Below are 16,886 nucleotides of genomic sequence, written 5' to 3'. Positions count from 1 at the left end.
TTTTTTTTCAGAGATCCAGTTATTAAACATTTTCCTACACATCCCACCACAATGTGAGGTAGTGAAGGTTATGGGCCAGCATGTGGGCAATGGGAATGGGAATGGAAAGGGAATCAAGAATATAACTGTTACAAGGAGGGAAATGGTTAGAACTTGGTGACAATATCACAGGGATAAAGGAAATGGGGGCCTTACACATAATGACCATGCAATAAATATTTGTTGAATAAATGAAGGTTGAAGATGACATCAAGGTCTTGAGTTTGTTGATCCAGGAGACTAAAGGAAAAGGAGACATCAGATGAAGTGCTCTGAGAATACTGAGAAGGGAGAGATAACTGTATTTGGAGGGCTCAGAGGAAGAGCCAAGATGGAAGAAAAGCAAAGATGCACCAAAGTGGAGATTAGGAAGGAATGCCTTTTAGGCATGGGGGATGGCTTGTGTACTTACATGGCACGAAGGTGAGAGATAGCATGTTAAGAAACAGCAATCCTGTTTGCTTGGAACACAGAGTTTGTGAAGAGGTTAGAGTAAGAAAACCGAGGCCCAGAAAGGTTAATTGAATTGGCCTTATCCAAAGTCACACTGGGAGTGCGACTAGCTGTGATACAACAGTCACACATGCTGTTATTTTGTTTATATCATTGTGTTCACTGTACTGGATCTTTATTTCTTGATTTTACAATTTTAATTAAGTGGATGAATTTTTTTCAAGTCACTAAGAATTTTTTTTTTGTATGTGGGGGTATATTTTTCACTTATACATTTTTTTTTGTTGTCCTAAGACATTTTTTTGAAGTGGTTCTATGTGTCTTTTTTTCCTAACAGTACTGAACAATAAACATCATAAGCTTATCATCTTCTTGAGAGCCTTCTTTTAAAACAAGTTTAAAATAGCCTTGCTGTTCCTTCTCACAAGCCAGAAAATATCCTGGGTACAATGAAGACTCAAATTGCATCTTCTCATGACCTATAACCTTCTTTTGGTAGAATATAAAATCACTTCTTGTAGATGCAATATGATTTGGAGCAGGACCTTCCTATGGAAAAAGGAAAAAAAAAAGAGGTCACACATTATAGTAGACGCTGGATAGCCTGAGCGTGTACTATTTATGTACAAACACCATACTGGTTCAGATCTAAGGCAGGGCGTCTACCATAGAGAAAAACTAATTCTGGACATGGAATGCTGTTATCTCTAAGATGTCCCCTCACCAATCTACTCTTCACAGAGCTGCCAAACTGATATTCTTCAAACACAGACCTGATCATGTCACTGCCCTCCTCAAAAAATTCCAGTGGCTTCCTCTAGGATAACATATAAACTTCTCTGGCTTTTAAGATCCTTCACAATCTGGATTCAGTCTCCTTCCAGGCTTATTCATATTCATCTCCTTCATATACTCTATGTTCTAGTCAAACTGGTGAATTTGCTGTTCTGTATTTGTTTTTCTTTCTTTTTTTAAAAATTAATTAATTAACTAATTATTTTTTTTCATTTTAAGTATTCAATTTTATAAGATTTTGGGTTCTAAAAGTTTCCCCCCTCCTTCTACTCTCCCCTCCCCAAGATGGCATGCATTTGATATATGTTATACATGTATGAGCATATTAAACATTTCCACATTAGTCATGTTGTGAAAGAAGAATCAGAACAAAAGGAACTGCTCCCTATTTGTGACATTCTATCTTATATCTTCATGCCTTTGCACAGGATTTCCCCCCTCTCCTGGAAAATATTCCCTCTTAATCTCCATAGAAGTTCTGGCTTCCTTCAAAACTCACCTCATACCCCCACCCTTCCTTAGTTGCTAGTACTCTTCCCCAAGGAAGTCATTTTGTATCTAGTTATTTAATCTAGTATTTAGTTAATATTTCATTTTCTATGTACATTCATGTGTTGTTTCCTCATTACAATATAATCTTCTTGAGGGGAGGGACTATTTCATATTTGTCCTTGTATCCATAGTGCTTAGCAAGGTGCCTAGAATATAGCTACGCTTACTAAGAGTTTGCTGAATGAATGGTACTTCTTCCTTCTTAACTGCAAATCTTATTTTCTAGCTTGGGATACTTTTGAATGTCCCTAGTCTCCAATTCTACCTTGATTTACATCTAGGACATTCTCAAACCTAGCTAAATTTGCATCTCCTTGGCACCCAGTTGAATTCACATCTGTTCAGCATGAGACAGGATTCTAGTAAGAGTGACAAAGTATTTGTGCTAAGTTCTCTGTCTTGCAGACTGCTGCACCAAACCCTCTCAGCAGCAATTGGCTGCCCATGAAGGTATCTCTTCACTATCTTTCTCCCACTCTATGTGCCATCTTTATGACCCAGAGTCTTAGCCAGAAGCAGATATAATTGCCAGTGTAGAACAGAGTGCAAGAAACGTTTCATTCATTATCCATTTATCTTAAAGTCCTGGGAAGTTTGGGAAAGAATGTTTTTAAATCAGTCTATAACTATAGCTGACTGTTTAGCTAGGGAAGAGAAAGAGGGAGGATAATTAAAAAAAATTAATTAAGGCTCAATTCCAAGAAATATTATGTGTTTCTGTTTATGGCAGATTTTCCTTGCTAACTACATTTTACTTAATATCAAAATGAATAACATGTCAATTAAAATCTAGAAGGGCTGCTAAGAAGTAAGGTTGAGAGCAATAGAAAATAGTTTGCAGGTTTATGTAGTATCACGGATAATTCACAAATAAATCATTCCCATATGAAGATAGAGAGAAGCATACTGGTAAATATTCAACAACCAGGGGGAAAATGCACATACTAAAAATTTTAAAATAGCCTGAATTATTAACACTTTCTCCATTACTGTATTAAGTCTGGAAATCAATAAAACAATAAATCAAATCACAATTGATAGATTTGCTGATTTATAAGATGTAAATAGTCACATTGAAAATTTAACAATTGGTTAATTGTCAAGAGCTGGTTCAAGCTGGCTGTGGTGCAACCCTGTAGATAATTAAGAATTGATGTATATAGAACATGCTTCCTTTCTGAAAGAGCAATATTCCAGCCTTAGAGTAATGTGGTAGCTCACTGTATACTTCATGCATTACACAGTGGCATTGTATTACTTTATACAGCAGAAGTATCAAATATACACCAGGCTGCATTAAGGTCCACAATATTTCCTGATTGCTTTCTGTGCCAGATTAAAATACAATTGGAAAATAGTTAACAAAACACATAAAAATATAACAGAACATAGATAATGTTAATATGTGGGAGAAAGATAGTGAAGTTAATTTTCTAAGTCAATATGCAGACTATAGAGATCTTTACATATGGGTTAGTGGTCCCATTTCTATTCGACTATGACGCCAATAATATATACAGTATTACTGGATATAGTCACAATGTGTTTGTTAGACTTAGGTAAGCTGCTAATTGAATTTGATCTGGAAAGAAATCCTAGAGTTCATCTCATCTAACCCCCTTATTTTATAGAGGAAGAAAGTGAGGCCCAGAGAAATCAAATGGCTTGCCCAAGGTCACACAGGGAGTAAGTAGCAGAGTTGAGAATCAAATCCAGTTTTACCTACTCAAAATTCAGTTCTTTTTCTTCCATACTATACTAACTCTCCACCCAAGTGAACTGGAGTCAGCCTTAACCAGAGGCCAATTGTGAAAATTTCAATGTGAGCATTTACACCTTAGAAATCAGCAAACTGTACAAATCAGGGTTTAATTTATTATTCTGCTGATTGTCTAGATTTTAAAAAGCAATGGAGAAAATATTAATAATGCATATGTGTAGGTATACATTCCCCCCCTCCCCAGGCTATTTGTTAAACATTTGCCTACAGACCCCTGTATTGCTCATTGCGCGAGCTCAGCAAGAGTTGTAGAAGGCTCAGGAAATGAAGTCTTCATTAGCCTTGTGCCCTGATGACTGTAGGCTAAATAAAATAATAAAAACAATATCAATAATCTCACTTAAGCCTCATGACACCCCTGTTCTCTACTATTATGGCTCTCTGCCACCTGTAATTTCTTCACTTGGCACTGGGTTTGGACTCTTGAACAAACATTTTTCTCACAATTATCTATCGATATTACAAGTATAGGAGGTTCAATCTTACCTTAAATTGAAGTTCTTTGTTCTGGCAGGACAGACTATAAATCTGGTTTTTACTCCTCACCAGGATGGCTATTGCCAAACCACTGGGCACAGTCTCTTTATAGGCTTGTATTATAAATATTGTGTGGGGTGCATTTTCTGAGGACAAATATTTATGTACAAATTAGAATCCTGTTTAGAAAAAAAATTGTTTTTAACCAAATACTTAAATTAAGGAAAATTCCTATACTATGTTGTTTTAGTAACCAGTATTCTGTATGTTTTGGTCAGAGCTGTAAAATGTGTTTTGCCACACACCTGCAATGATAGCTTCTGTGAAAGCCTGTCCCCAACCCGAAGAATCTGACTGTAGCCTTCAGGTGACCCAAGGTTTCATTCCCAAACCCAGAGCTACTCTGCAGGCAGGGCTCAGTGTTACTTAGTTAGTACTGGATCCCTGAGGGACAAACTGCTGCATAGATTGGGAGTAGTCACTGCATCCATCAGCTCTCCCTGAAATTCCCAAATTTGGGATCTGATGAATGGAAAAAATAGGAAGCTTACTTAATTTTATGAGGCAAATTAGGTTTTAGTTAAAAGTAAAACCATCTGAAATGCTGCTGTACTTCTCTTTGACTTTGTTTTGCAGCCACTGTAGAAAATATCAGGGGAAGGCATTAAGGATCAAATTTTATCACTCAGGTAAAATCCTTATTGTAGTGAATAGCGGCTCAGCATGACAAAAAGAGGGCTAGTAAGAATAGTTTTTGTTGAGAGTTACTAGCTAAATGCTTTAATAGGTAAGGTCAGGACTGAGCTAGGCATATTAGATTTTGACATGAAGATTCAATACTTTTGCTCAATTCAATGAAGGTGGATGGATAACAACGAAAACATGAATTTCTGGAGAAGTTTGTCATTAATACATGTGACTTATTTTCCATTACTTTTAATGAAGGTATTGGTCTTAGAAAAGCGTAAGTCATAAAATAGTGCAGGAAGAACCAAGGTAGCAATTTTAGCGGTGATAATTCAAATAAAAACAATACCTTGAATCTCATAATCAGTCATATCCTCGAGCACAGCTAAGTCCATCCCGCTTCTTTTCATGAGAACTTGATTGTTCAGGTTTCTTAAGATTGCATTTTTGGGGTCTTCAAGCTTATGGAAATCATCTGATTCCAGGTGATCTACAGTATGCATTGAATACCGGTCACAGAAACATGAGCTTTTCTTATTGAAAAATTAACAGCCTCTCATAACAATCATTAGTGTTAATGCCACCTACTGTTTTTAATTGCTTTTCTAAACAAGAGACCTTAAGATGTATAAAGAAGTTCTATAAGAAATGCAAAGGACTACTATAGAAATTCAAGGAAAGAGGAAAATTTTCCATAGATTGTGATTCTCTTTGGCATCCAGTATAGAGTGGTGGTGGTGGTGGTGGTGGTGGTGGTAGTGGTGGGGTGTGGGTAGAGGGAAGAGGGACACTGCTTTTATAATGAAGGTGATAAGAGGTGCTTCCAATCTGCTGGATTAGGGCACCACTTGTTTAACTGGCCATGTACTCTGACTTCCTTCTGTGAGGTACAGACTCCGTGCTGATAGTTCAAGGGAGAGGAATCAATGGACCCATCTCAAAGAAGAAGCCAAAAGGTGTTTCTTTTTTTCTTTATATACCACAGAGTAGATGGTTCCATATGATTCAACTACCAATTGTCTTTGTGGCAACCACCATCATTGGTGACCAATCGGGAGTCATTTCATCATTCCAAAGCAAGAGGTCATCACATGTTTCAAAGAAAGGAGTCAAAACTCTTGCCTCATGCTATGAGAAGCAACCCAGAGCCATAAATTGGGGAGTTTCCTTGATCACTCCTGTTAAATTACTTTAAGAAAGAGGAGTCTATGTCTAGAGGCATCAATGTGTAGCTGAGGAACTAATGCTAGATAGGGGAGTGGTCCTTCCCTTCCACCAAAGTGGCTGTCATATATACTGCTTATTTATGGGGATTTACTGTGTAAAAACCAAAAGCCCAGCAAGACAGGGCTAGTTCTTTGTCTCCCCTATGCCACTTTCCTTAGGGCATCAATGAGAGTGGGGGTAGAAGCAGCAGCATGGGGAATCTTCTTTCTTGTGTCCTAGATGTCCATACATTCCTCCTTGGTGCACTGCCCTGTTTCTCAAGAGTGGCTCTACTATTCCTTGCTCCATTTTCACATGCTCTCCAGTTAGATTAAACACTGCTGAGTGGTATATATTCTCTTCACATAGAATTTTTTTTAAGAGTTGCAGAATTTCCAAAGCACCAGAGGACACTTAGTAAAGTAATGGTCTTCTCTCTTTTTCACTTGGTGGGAGAAATACTGAACCTACAGAGCCTATACCCATTTCAGAAAGAATCCTGGCTTCCCAAACCAAATCTGAATCATGTCAAGTCAGTCTCTTTCCATGATGAACATGTAGGTAAAGATGGAATAGGTGGGTATGCATTCTCATGCATCAACCTGTAGATATGATCCAAAGCAGAGAAACAATCATACATTACCGTCATCTTCAGCTTAAGGAAAAAGAGAGAGAGGGAGAAAAAAAAAAATATGCCATTACATTTTGTTTCAAAGGAAAAAAATTATTTTCACCAAGAAGTTACTTAGTCTGCTCACTCCAAATTTACTTAGTCTGTTCACTCCTTTCTCTCTATTGCCCATTCCTACTTGCTACTGGGGAATGTAGATAGCCAAAAATACCATCTTAAATGAGATATTTTAGGTTAGCATCTTAAAAAACTGAGATGTAAAAATTTTAAAATAGTTTTTATAAATTCAAAGACTCAGATTTCTCACAGTCAAATAGAAATGCCTATAAAATAATTATGTTTATTCTTAAGGTAAAGATATTTTATTGGGCACATGAAAGGCTTCCCATAGAGCTTGAAATAAAAAGTTGTTTTTACAATATTTTTAATAAGAATACCTCTTTACTTATATATATAGTCTTCCCTTCATTGAAATTATTTAAAATGTAAAACTTATGGGATTCATGCTACAGTTTTGCTGTAAGGAACAGCACTGTGCAAACTTACTAAATTTGGGGTTCTACAGGTCTGTCAATTTACCCATCTTAGATGCTATTATCTCTAAGAAGCCTTCCCCAAATTTCCCCTCACTTTTCACCAACCTGCTGGAAGGGATCTCTCCCACCCACTAGCACTTTGTAATTCTCTTATTGTCCAGATGATAATTTTTAATTTTAATTACTTTTGCACCTATCTTATCTCTTCTTTTGGGTAATAAGTTCCTTAATGGAAGTGACTGTATCTTCTTTACCTTTGTATCTCTGTTAGCACCTGGAAGGTGCATTTCATATAATATGTACTCAGTAAATTTTTACTAAATGGAGTTTGACATCATATATACTTATACTGTATGTATTAGGTCAAATCTTAAGGTGACAACTGTTTTTTTTTAATGTAGTAAACATTCTTGAATATTAGAATGGAAGTCAAAGAGAAAATGGAATTTACTTAGTGGGATACCTCACAGCAACTTTCTTGGATAAGCAAGCACATGATTGAACCTTATGTTACAGATTTACCTTTGAAGTAAAGTGTACCATCTCGAAATTCTATCTCTATAAGGTTGATAGCATTGTCATCTGGATCACAGTACATTTCATCAGCCATCTTTCTACCCACTGAAAGTATAGAACAGATTGTTGAGGGACAATTAAAGTACATCAAGGAGTACAATGGCCAAGACCAAGGGCAGGCAATCAAGTTCCTTAGTTTCCCTGGTTAGCTGATAAGCTAATCTAACACTGTCATTGGTTAGTGGTTTGTGGGGGAGGGACGAACAGCATTTTAGGAGAAATCAGGAAGAACTGAGAAAAGAAGAAACAGAGAACAAGCAAAAAGACCCCAAAACAAACAATGGGGTTCTCATGAGAAAAAATTATAAACAATTGGTATTTTTTTTTCAACTCAGAGAGGGGGGATTAAGAATAGCCTTTGTCATCATTTTTTTCTTTTGGTCCAGAAGCATGTTTTCATAGGTATAGGGAAATCATGGTGAAGAATCCTACAGCCAATGTAGATCAGTATCTCAGAGAGTCTTAGAGTCAGCACTGATGGGTTAAGTGACTTGCCTGGAATGAGAGAGCTGTGTGTCAGAGGTGGGTCTTGAATCCAGGTCTTTCTGACTTTCTAGCAAATATGCCATGCAGCTTCTCAATTATAAGAAAGTGGTGGAAGAATTTTGCTAACACTGCAAAACTCAGAAATCTTGCCTGTGGTTATCTTTTTGGAAAAAATCACAAGCAGAAGAGTAGAAGGAAGGTTTAGAAATAGCACTCTAAACAAAGAAGGGGTAGTATGGGCTTGATTTCTTGGTACCCTTTGGTGATAGCTGGATTGAGAAATATGACAAAACACCTGATTAACTTTGCCATACACCTAATAGTGTTAGCTTGTTGATCCAAATCATTTCTTCATTTTATAGTTTCTACCCTGAAAAGGCTAGTTGGAATTTTGTAGGAAAAAAGCAGTAGCTTCCAGATGCCTATTTAATCTGTCACTGATATTGAGTGCCTTTATCCTGTTGGGAATTTGGTGTATTAGGCTCCAAAGTGGGCTGTTAGTAAAAAGTTAAGTCCATTGATCTTGGGGGATACTAACATGCTTAACTGTATGCTACTAACCAAATATGGATAACTAGTTGCCCTCCTTAACTCTGAGTTCAGTGAATCAGGAAGTTTAGCAGATAAGGAAGAAGCAACACGAACAAAGATGCCCTGTCTCATAGGTCTCATGAATCAGAAACTATGGAAATTCCTGCAGAGCCAGAAAAAGCAAGCTGTGAAAGGCGTGGTCCCTCTGTTAAGAAAGTATAGCAGAAAGGGAGAAGAGTACTCTCTGTTTTAGAAGAACTTTCCCTACAGAATTAGTGTGATACAGCAAAAAGAGCACTGAGTTAGAGTCAAAGGAGTGCTGGGCCTAAAGTCTGGGAGACTCATCTTCCTGAGTTCAAATCTGGTCTCAGATACTGTGTGACTCTGGGCAAGTCATTTAACGCTGTTTACTTCAGTTTCCTCATCTGTAATGATCTTTTAATTGGCTTTTCTCAAATGTCCTTCTTGAATTCTTTGTAGCACTTGACACGGTTGATCATCCTCGCCTCTCCTCCTGGATATGCTCTCCTTTCTGGGTTTTCATGCTACTACTCTTCCTTAGTTTTCTTCTGTTTGTCTGACTCCTCATTCTCCTTTGCCGAATCATCTGAGGTACATCTCCTCCTAAATACGTGTATGCCCCAAGGTTCAGTCCTGGGCCCTCCTCTCTTCTCCTCTCTTTTCCCTTCCCTTCCATTTTCTTCCCTTCCCTTCTCTTCTCCCCTCTTCTTTCCCTCATCTCTTTTTTTGGTGACTTCATTGACTCCCATGGACTTAATTGTCATCTCTGTGGAGATAAATCTAAGATCTATATATCTATCCATTGTCTTTCTCTTGAATTCTGGTCAAGCATCACCAGTTGTCTGCTGGACATCCTAAACTGGGCTTCCCATAGGCATCTCAACTCAATGTGTCCAAAACAGAACTCATCATCTTTTCCCTTTCCCATTTCTATCTCAAGTACCACCAACCTTCCAAGCAGCCAGCTTCCAACCTTGAGTCATCTTAAGACTCCTTACTCTCCCTCACCCCAGATTCCTAAGATATCTCTCATATTCATCTCTCTCTGTTCACCCACCCCAATTCAGGTCCTCATCACCTCATGACTGGGCTATTGCAATAACCTCCTAATTGATCTCCTTGATTCATCTCCCCAACATCTCATCCATCCTATACACAATTGCCAAAATGATATTCTTAAAACCAAGGTCTGAATATGTTACTCTTCTACTAAATAAAGTCCAGTGGCTCTGTTACACATAGAATCAAATACAAACTCCTGTGTTTCATTTTTAATGTCCTTACCACCTTCCTAGGCACATTCTATATGTACATTACTCCCTGCTATACACTCTACCTTCTGACCAAGCTGACTTTCTGCTGTTCCTTAGACAAGCCATTCCATTTCCAGTCTCTATGCCTTTGTTGTTCTTCTCTATCTCCCCACCTCCCTCTTCCCTATTGTTCCCCATGCCTGAAAAGTACTCCCTACTGATCTTTGGTTCTCAGAATCCCAAACTCCTTCAAAGAAAAGATCAAATGCCATCCCCTATATGAGGCCTTATCTGATCTTCTTAGGCACTCATGCTTCCGTCCCCCAGTCACCTGAAATTACCTTGCATTTACTTGGTTTACACTTGTATGTATATATATTGACTCCTCATATAGAATGTAAGCTCCTTGTGGGCAGAGACTGTTTCATTTTTGTCTTTGTACCCCAGTATGTAGTACAGTGCTTGGCACAAAGAAAGTGATTAAGAAAGGCTTGTTGAGTGAAAACATTTACAGGTTTGTATTCAGAACACAAAAGAGAGAGATAAGTCAAAGATGACTCCTAGGTTAGAAGGAACTGATTTTAAGCATGTCACTAGAGGGTGAAGTAGAATTTATTTCTTAATATACTCTATTCCCCAGTCCCAAAATATCTTCTTTCTTAATGACCTAAAATTCTGCTATTCTTCCAAGTTAACCATTACCCTATCATTTCTATTTTACAATATAAATGTTCCTATCTGGGGTAACAAATTAAGTAAATAAACTAAGACTCTCATGTATTTATCTCCCACACATTGTCTCAATTTCATTAAGTCAACAATACTTTTGTAGAATTAATTTGTCAGATATTTTCCTTAGAAAGGACTAACAAGTTTGAGGTAACTGGCTATGTGGGGGAGAAAGGGTCTATGAGAGTCTGAGAAAGGAGACAGGCATTAAGTTTGGAGGTGTTCAGGGCAAACCTCACCTATGCCACAATTTTGCTTTATATTGCCTTCTGGGCAGAAGCAGTTTTATTCACCTTATCACTTTATTTCTGTTATTCAATACCTGAGGTTAGGCAGAAAAATCATGGCCACTAATATTTTCCTGTTACCTTCAACAAAGATAATTCATTACTCAATTATTGTGTGCAAAGCACTATGCTAGATTCTGGGTGAGATTTCTCTAATATCATGGACTTTAAATTCTAGTAACTGATTAGCAAGTATAGCTTTTTCTGAAAGAGTTCAACTCAATTTATATATTTTTATTAAAAGATCTAATCATCATCTCTGTCACCTGGACTATTTCAATAGCCTCCTTACTCGTCTTGTCTCTCCTGCCTCAAGTCTGCCCCCATCTGACCCCCCATTCCAATCCATCTTCCACTCTGATGCCAAAATGATTTTCCCAAAGCACAGGTCTGTCACATCATCCCTAAACTCCACTGTTTCCCTATTACCTCTAAGACCAAACACAAAGGCCTCTGTCTGGCATTTAAAGCTCTTCATTACCCCAAACCTTTCTGACCTTTCTACCTTTCTTATACTTAGCTCCCTTCCATGAACTATATGATTCAGCTACATTGGCCTACATGTTCCTGGCACATCACATTCTTTCCTCCTCAAGGATCTTTTCCTCAGCTGTTTTCCCAGGCCTGGAAGGCTCTTCCTCCTCACTTGGGTCACAATTTCCCTAGGTTCCTTCAAGACTCAGCCCACCTTCTGTAGGAGCCTTTTCCTGATACCCCCAGTGCTAGTGTCTTCCTCCCCTATGAGATTACTATTGATATCATGTATGCACCCATTTATGTACATGTTTACCCATTAGAATGTAAGCTCCTTAAGGGTGGGGATTTTTTTTTTTTAAGCAATCGGGGTTAAGTAACTTGCTCAAGGTTACACGGCTAGTTATTTCTGGGTGTGGTGCTGAGTATCTGAGCCCAGATTTGATCCAGGTCATCCCGACACTGGAGCTGGCGCTCTTACTCGCTGAGCCACCTGGCCACCCCTAAGCAATTGGGGTTAAGTAACTTGCTCAAGGTTACACGGCCAGGTGTTTCTGGGTGGGTGCTAAGTGTCTGAGCCCGGGATTCGATCTCCAGGTCTTCTCAACACTGGAGCCGGTGCTCTTACTTGCTGTGCTACCTGGCCGCCCCAAGGTGGGGATTTCTTTAAAAACACTTTTTCTTTGTATCCTTGGCACTTAGCAAAGTATCTGGCATATTGTATGTGTATAATAAATACTTGTCGACTAATTAATAAATCATCTGGACAGACATTCAGAGGTAGGAATAAAAATAATATTAGCCATATAACATGCAAAGGGAAAGGATAATTCTTCATGTAGTAGAAAACATCTGGAGAAAATTAGGATGCAGGAAAATGAAAACCCATGTATTCTTTGGATTTTATCGACATTCTCAGAACTGAATGAAATAATGCCTATGATGTTGATTGTCCAAGGCTTCTGCGTGTAGGGATCTTCTTTAATAATTGTAAAAGCTCAAAAATCAGTCAAGCACATTTTGTCCCTTTTACATTGCTTAGAAAGTAGCAACAATAGTACTGGCTAATAGTTATACAGCCCTTTAAGGCTAGCAGAGTGCTTTATATATGAATAATAATAATAATAGCTAACATTTACATAACACTATGAACCAGGGAAGTGCTAAGTGCTATACAATTATTATCTCATTTGATCCTTACAACAACCCTGGGAAAGTAGGTGTTATTATTATCCCCATTTTACAGATGAGGAAATTAAGGCAAACAGAAGTTAAGTGACTGGTCCAGGGTCACACAGATAGTAAGTACCTGAGGCTGCCTTTGAACTCAAGTTTTCCTGACTCTAGGCCCAGCACGCTTTCCATAGCAACACTTACCTGCCCCATTATCTCATTTGAATCTCACGACAATTCTATGAGAGGTATTGCTATCATCATTCCCATTTTGTAGAGGGTGAGAGAGGCCAAGTGTCAGGGTCACAGAGGTATTCAGGTCTTCCTAACCCCAATTCTAGAGCTCTAACCATTATAGCTGTAGCACCTGCTTAACTATAAACAACCAATTAGAGATGACAAGGTTTTAGCCAGTGTAGAAAACAGATCGTAGTGCTTATTCTTCTAATGACACTGGGTTGGATTACAGAAAGTCCTGCTCCTTAAGGGCTAATTCTACTGCTGGCTGTCAGGACATCTCTAACGCTTTTAACAGTAGTTTGTTTCCTTGTAAAGTAATGAAAGGCAGACTATGAACTTTCATAGTATTTCTGTTCAATGGAAGCTTGCACTTTCCCTCCCTAGTAAAACTTTATGGTTCCGATTGCCAGGAGAAAAAGATTAATATAATAATGAATGCACTTCTCCCCTCTAAGGCTGCCAATAAAGTAGTTCAAACGTCCACCCTCTTCAATACAAGCCTTCTCAACTGCTTATGAATGCATGTGTACTACCTATACTACACACCACATACATACACACACACATATACACGCACATATATACATACACACATACATACACGCACACATACATACATACAGTTCAGCTCTTTCTCTTTTCGAAGTCACAGCATTCCTAGGGAGGTCCAAAGTAAGTGGGCAGGTCAATGAAGGGGAGAGAGAGGAACTAATCGAAGAAGCAGGGGTCCGAAGCCCCTTGGCCAGGTTCGGGCTGCTGTGCTATGACTGCTAAAGCAAAAAAGTACCGGGGTTTGGAGGAAGCATTTAAATGCTTAGCTCTAGGACCCAGAAAACTCAAGTACAGGTGCAGTTGGGTGCGGCCCCGTCCCGAAAGCCCGGAGAAAGAAGAGATTCCTACCTTCCTCCAGACAGGTCCGCCCTCAAATGACTAGCTAGCTAGTCTTTTCCCAAAATCCCGGAATTGGAGGGCGGGGAGGAGAGAGAAGGGGGAGGAGAATAGTGTTAAGGAAATGACTTTGAGCCATCATAACGTCTTTAATCAGTTTCGCTCTTTTGGTCAGAGGGTATCTTTCTAAAAATCTGTTGGATTTATTTCCTTTTGTGCAGAGCCACCATTTAAAAGACATCTGGGGCAAAAGGTTTCTCGTCCTTAAATCTCACACACTCTTAGAAATCATTTGTACTCAGATCACAAATAACTAATGAATTTGTTCATTCATTCATTCATTCCACCAGGATTTTTAAAAATAGGTACTGCAGAAAGCTCTATTTCACTTGGTGGAATTTCCCAGTAATTTTTGGGGATATTTTTATTGATCCAATTACATTGTGATTGGAACCTAAAAATAAATATGTTAAGACTCCTAAGAAGCAGCGCTAGAGAATAGAGTGTGGGTGTCTACAAGGTAGTCAAGAACGTAAGTACTCGGAACTTGCCTTTTTAATTTTTTCTGTTGATTTTTCTGTTGATCTCCAATGTCATATCACCATCTAACTTTCAGGTATCTCCAACTGGATGTCCAGAAGACATCTTAAACTCAGGATATCTGTTATGGAACTCATCATCTTTCCTCTTAAACCCTTCTTGCCTCTTATTTTCCTTTTTACTATCTAAGGTAATATCATTTCCCCAGGCCTCTCTAATTGGCATCCTAGATAGTGCCTTTGATTCCTCAATATTCTTCTCCCCCCCACCCCCCACCCCCCATACCCACTCTGTTGCCAAAATCTGTTCATTTATTTCGACTTCCCAACATCTCTAAATACATCCCTTTATTTCTTCTGAAACTGCCACCACCCTAGTGCAGGCCCTTTTCATCCCTCCTGGAATATTCCAATAGCTTGCTTGGAGGGGGGGGGGTGCAGGGAAAGTGTCTGCCTGCCTCAAGTCTCTTCCCACTTTAATCCATCCTCCATTCAGCTACCAACCAAAATGATTTTCCTAAAGTACAAGTCAGATTGTGTTACTCCTCCTTCCCCCAATAAACTCCAGTCTCTCCCTCTGGCCTACAGGATCAAATACAAAATGCTCTATTTGGCTTTCAAAGTCCTTCATAACCCAGTCCCCTTCCTGCCTTTTCAGACTTCTTATACCTTCTTACACTTACATTTCTTCCACTGTGTACTTTTCTATCCAGTGACACTAGTCTCCTTGTTCTTCCATGAATAAGATACTCCATCTCTCTCAGCTCTGGGCATTTTCTTTGGCTGTCCCCCATGCCTGGAATGTTCTTTCTCCTTATCTTCACTTTCTGGCTTTCCTGGCTTCCCTTAAGTACCAACTAACAGTCCATCTTCTACTGGAAGCCTATCCCAAGCTCTTTTAATTCTAGTGCCTTCTCTTTTTAAATTATTTCCTACTTATCCTGTAAATAGCTTGTTTTTACATATTTGTTTGCTTCTTGTCTCCTCTATTAAATTATGAGCTCCTTGAGGGCAGAGATTGTCTTTTGCTTCTTTTGACTTATTTCACTTACTCAGCCTATACTAAAAAGAATGAATCAACATTCTTTACCATTTTCAATTCCATTTCTTTGACCCATTGACCTGATTTATGATTTGACAGATTTATGGAATTATTTCTATAATGATATCTCACATTTAGTATGTATCACTTTCCTCACCACTCTTTAAAGTAGTTAATAAAAATATTCGTCATGGAGGTTAAGTGATATCCAAAATAGTGCAGCTAGTTAAATGTTAGAGTCAAGACTAGAAAGAAACACAGTCTTCTAACTTGAAGGCCAAGGACACTTTCTGTAACACCACATCGGTCCTCTTAGCTTAAAGAATTCTTTCCTTGGGAAATCTTTAAGAATAGGCTTAATTTTCACTAACTACTTATTTGTTTAGGATAATACAGATGTCATACTCTGCAAAGATTGTTTGAGAGATTAGATAAAATCGAAAGATGATTGTAATCAAAGTCCAGGATTTTATGGTGTTATGAAAACATTAAGTGGGGTCTAGAACAATACTTCTTAAATTCCATATGAGGTATTGTCTCACAGTTTGGGGTTTGAATTCCCAGTTCTACTACTTGGGCAGTTGTTTCTTGTTTTGTTTTTTAGGTTTGGTACTGGCATTTGTTTCCTACACACAAAAGAGAGGCTTAACACAAAAGGCTCTCACAAACTCATTCATTAACAAGAAGACTTAGAAAAGGATACAGTGAAATAACTTATAACCACTGTTATATTTATCACATTTACAGCAACTTAACCCCATCTAAGTATGAAGCATTTTCAGAACTGCTGACCAGACATTTTCCATTTTCCTTCAGTTCCTCAATTGTTTCCCTCAAAGTTCATGTTTTTTGGCATCAGGGTGGGGATAGAGCTCAATATCTATTCTCTTCTTCTAATGCCCTGGAGTGGTTCCAACTCAGCCACTTGTGGGTTTTAATTCAACAAACTTTTGTTAGGTACTTGCTGGTTATGGGGCACTGTACTTCAAGCTAAAGGACAGAAAAATTAAAAACTTGGCACCTCTCTGCCCTCAAAGAATTAATATTCTACCAGTAGGATACCCAGAAAAGATACAAAGTATTGTTAAAGAAAAAAAATATTAATACTGTATTCTGTGATTTAGACCCAAGGCTACCAGAAACAATTTAATTTAATTTAATATAGAGAGATATCCAAATAAGGATAGCCCTCCTCACCATACCACCCTAATGCGCTCTGGCATGCCTCTTTACTCTAAGACAATTTGAGAAATTGAGGAAAATTTAAAGGAATCTTGAAGAAACTCATACTGTTAAAATACAGGTTAGGATTAATATTCCAAAACAATGATTACTACTGAGTTCCTCCCCTAGAAGTGTGTTTTCTCTCCTCAAATGTTCTCTTGGAGTAAACAAAGGGACCTCCTCTCAAAGGAGAATGGTGGGTTTATAGCATTTCCAGGATGGAGAAGATGACCACCCTAAAATGGGTCAATAGCCCAATCCCTTCAG

The 16,886-nt window shown here is 38.4% G+C and overlaps 2 protein-coding genes across 11 annotated transcripts in view; one reads left to right on the top strand and one right to left on the bottom strand.

Moving 5' to 3' along the window:
- The window catches only part of TEX12 (testis expressed 12), a 43,803-nt gene that overhangs the window by 7,820 nt on the left and 19,097 nt on the right, over window positions 1–16,886 (top strand). For 6 of the 7 annotated variants that reach the window (XM_069080404.1, XM_069080407.1, XM_069080413.1 and 3 more), the window contains exon 1: window positions 13,921–14,346. The exons of the other annotated variant lie outside the window; for it this stretch is intronic. The gene's annotated coding sequence lies outside the window, so the exon portion shown is untranslated. Of the gene's footprint in view, window positions 1–13,920; window positions 14,347–16,886 lie in introns of those variants that run through there. 7 annotated transcript variants of the gene reach the window in all.
- Window positions 629–13,898, bottom strand: IL18 (interleukin 18). Of its 4 annotated transcripts, none has more exons than XM_069080396.1 (6): window positions 13,827–13,898; window positions 7,679–7,777; window positions 6,633–6,644; window positions 5,133–5,273; window positions 4,106–4,242; window positions 629–1,041 (listed from the first exon to the last, which is right to left on the bottom strand). In XM_069080396.1, exons 2-6 carry the CDS (start codon window positions 7,764–7,766, stop codon window positions 823–825), a joined length of 597 nt encoding a protein of 198 aa, XP_068936497.1. In that variant the 5' UTR covers window positions 7,767–7,777; window positions 13,827–13,898; the 3' UTR covers window positions 629–822. The 4 variants fall into 4 exon arrangements, with proteins under 4 accessions (XP_068936497.1, XP_068936498.1, XP_068936499.1 ...); XM_069080397.1 differs by lacking the exon at window positions 13,827–13,898 and adding an exon at window positions 13,548–13,690; XM_069080398.1 differs by lacking the exon at window positions 6,633–6,644.

The sequence above is a fragment of the Petaurus breviceps genome, unplaced genomic scaffold (assembly GCF_028583685.1).
Source record: "Petaurus breviceps papuanus isolate PSGF00001 unplaced genomic scaffold, PetGlider_PUasm1.0 91133, whole genome shotgun sequence".
Taxonomy (NCBI): Eukaryota; Metazoa; Chordata; class Mammalia; order Diprotodontia; family Petauridae; genus Petaurus; species Petaurus breviceps.
Note: the sequence above shows the minus strand (reverse complement) of the source record. Positions and strands in the feature narration are given on the sequence as shown.